The sequence below is a fragment of the Phaethon lepturus genome, unplaced genomic scaffold (genome assembly GCF_000687285.1).
Source record: "Phaethon lepturus isolate BGI_N335 unplaced genomic scaffold, ASM68728v1 scaffold31317, whole genome shotgun sequence".
Taxonomy (NCBI): Eukaryota; Metazoa; Chordata; class Aves; order Phaethontiformes; family Phaethontidae; genus Phaethon; species Phaethon lepturus.
Window position 1 is genome coordinate 1 of NW_010553043.1, and position 1,353 is coordinate 1,353.

Genomic DNA, 1,353 nt, shown 5'->3' on the forward strand with positions numbered 1-1,353 from the left:
AGAGGGCAAGAAGAACGCCAAGAAGCGCCACTCCTTCACCGCCCTCAGCATGACGCACAAGTCCTCCCAGGCCGCCAGCAACCGGCACTCCATGGAGATCAGTGCCCCCGTCCTCATCAGCTCCAGCGACCCGCGGGCGGCCGCCAGGATCGGAGAGCTGACCCACCTCTCCTCCAGCGCCCCGGCCCAGGTAAAGGAGGGGTGGGGGTGACTTTGGGGCGCCCTTGGTGGACGGCGCACAGCCCGGAAGGCCTGGCTCGATGTTGCCTCGCCTCCTTCAAAATGGCCGACCCTTGCACAAAGCAGTTGCATGGCGCTGTCATCCCGATGTGATGGTACTTGGCATCTGTCATTCCCACCCTTGCGTTAATGAGCGGGCAGGTGTGAGGAGGCAAATTTGATTCGCCATAATGGAACACGTTTAAAAATAAGTAATCCTCCAATTTTTTGAAGGGTGAAGTAATGCAGCTTATGTTGCATCACTTTCTGTCCTAGGAAAGAATAATTCTGAGTGATCCTGTTACCCTGAGTGTATTTGCTACCCTGCAGGGTAGCAATGTCAGTATGAAATTCATCAGGGATAAAAAAGATTTCTGGAGTAATTATTTTCCTACAGATCACTGTAGAATAAGCAAATGTGCCATACTTTGACAAGTGTTCTACCTGGCAAGTAGCTGCTGTTCAGAAACACCCAAGGAGGTTTTAATCCATCAGACATAATGAGGGTGCAGCCCCTTGTCCTTCCCCATCTCAAAGGAGCGGGGGGAGGCTCAGCCTCTTGGACATATCTGCAGGTCCCCCCAAAGTGCTTCTAGGGGTCTGGCAGAACAGAAACAGGAGCCAAGCTCACCAGCGATGCACTGAAAGTCCTTGTAAATGCCCGCTGTTTCTGTGGATAAGGGAATCCAAATGGAAATTTGCAGTTTGAAGGCATAGAAGAGAATGGAGAATAGTAATAGTCCCAAACCTCTTCTGCCTTGGCCTTCCTGCTTAGTCATCTACACACTTGCTGTTAGCAGCCATGGATTCCCTCTACAGACCGGCTCCTCATGGTCTGCGGTGCTTGCTAGCACTGAGATAACCTAAGCATGGCAGGGTCTTCCCACCCATCGTTTCTCTGCTGAAAAAATCCACCCTTGCCCTTTTCCTCTCCCTGGCCATGCCTTTCTGCCCCTCACACCCATGTCACCATACTGGGACAAACATGGATGACTTCCCACCCCTGCGGTGGCTTGGAGCAGGAAGCGATCCATGCAGCTGCTGCCTGCACTCATATGCATGTAGACGGCTGGGAAAGGGCAGTGTGGGAAGGAGGGCAAGCAGCAAACTGCAAGGACTGCCTTGGGCAGGAAT

General features: G+C 52.8%; 1 protein-coding gene across 1 annotated transcript in view; it reads left to right on the top strand.

The window, feature by feature from the left end:
• Window positions 1-49: 49 nt before the first annotated feature.
• The window catches only part of LOC104624134 (SH3 domain-containing RING finger protein 3-like), a gene marked incomplete at its 3' end in the record, with an annotated part of 20,905 nt that continues 19,601 nt past the window's right edge, over window positions 50-1,353 (top strand). Inside the window, exon 1 of the mRNA XM_010291422.1 lies at window positions 50-190. Within this exon, the coding sequence (XP_010289724.1) occupies window positions 50-190 (141 nt within the window). The remainder of the gene's footprint in view (window positions 191-1,353) is intronic.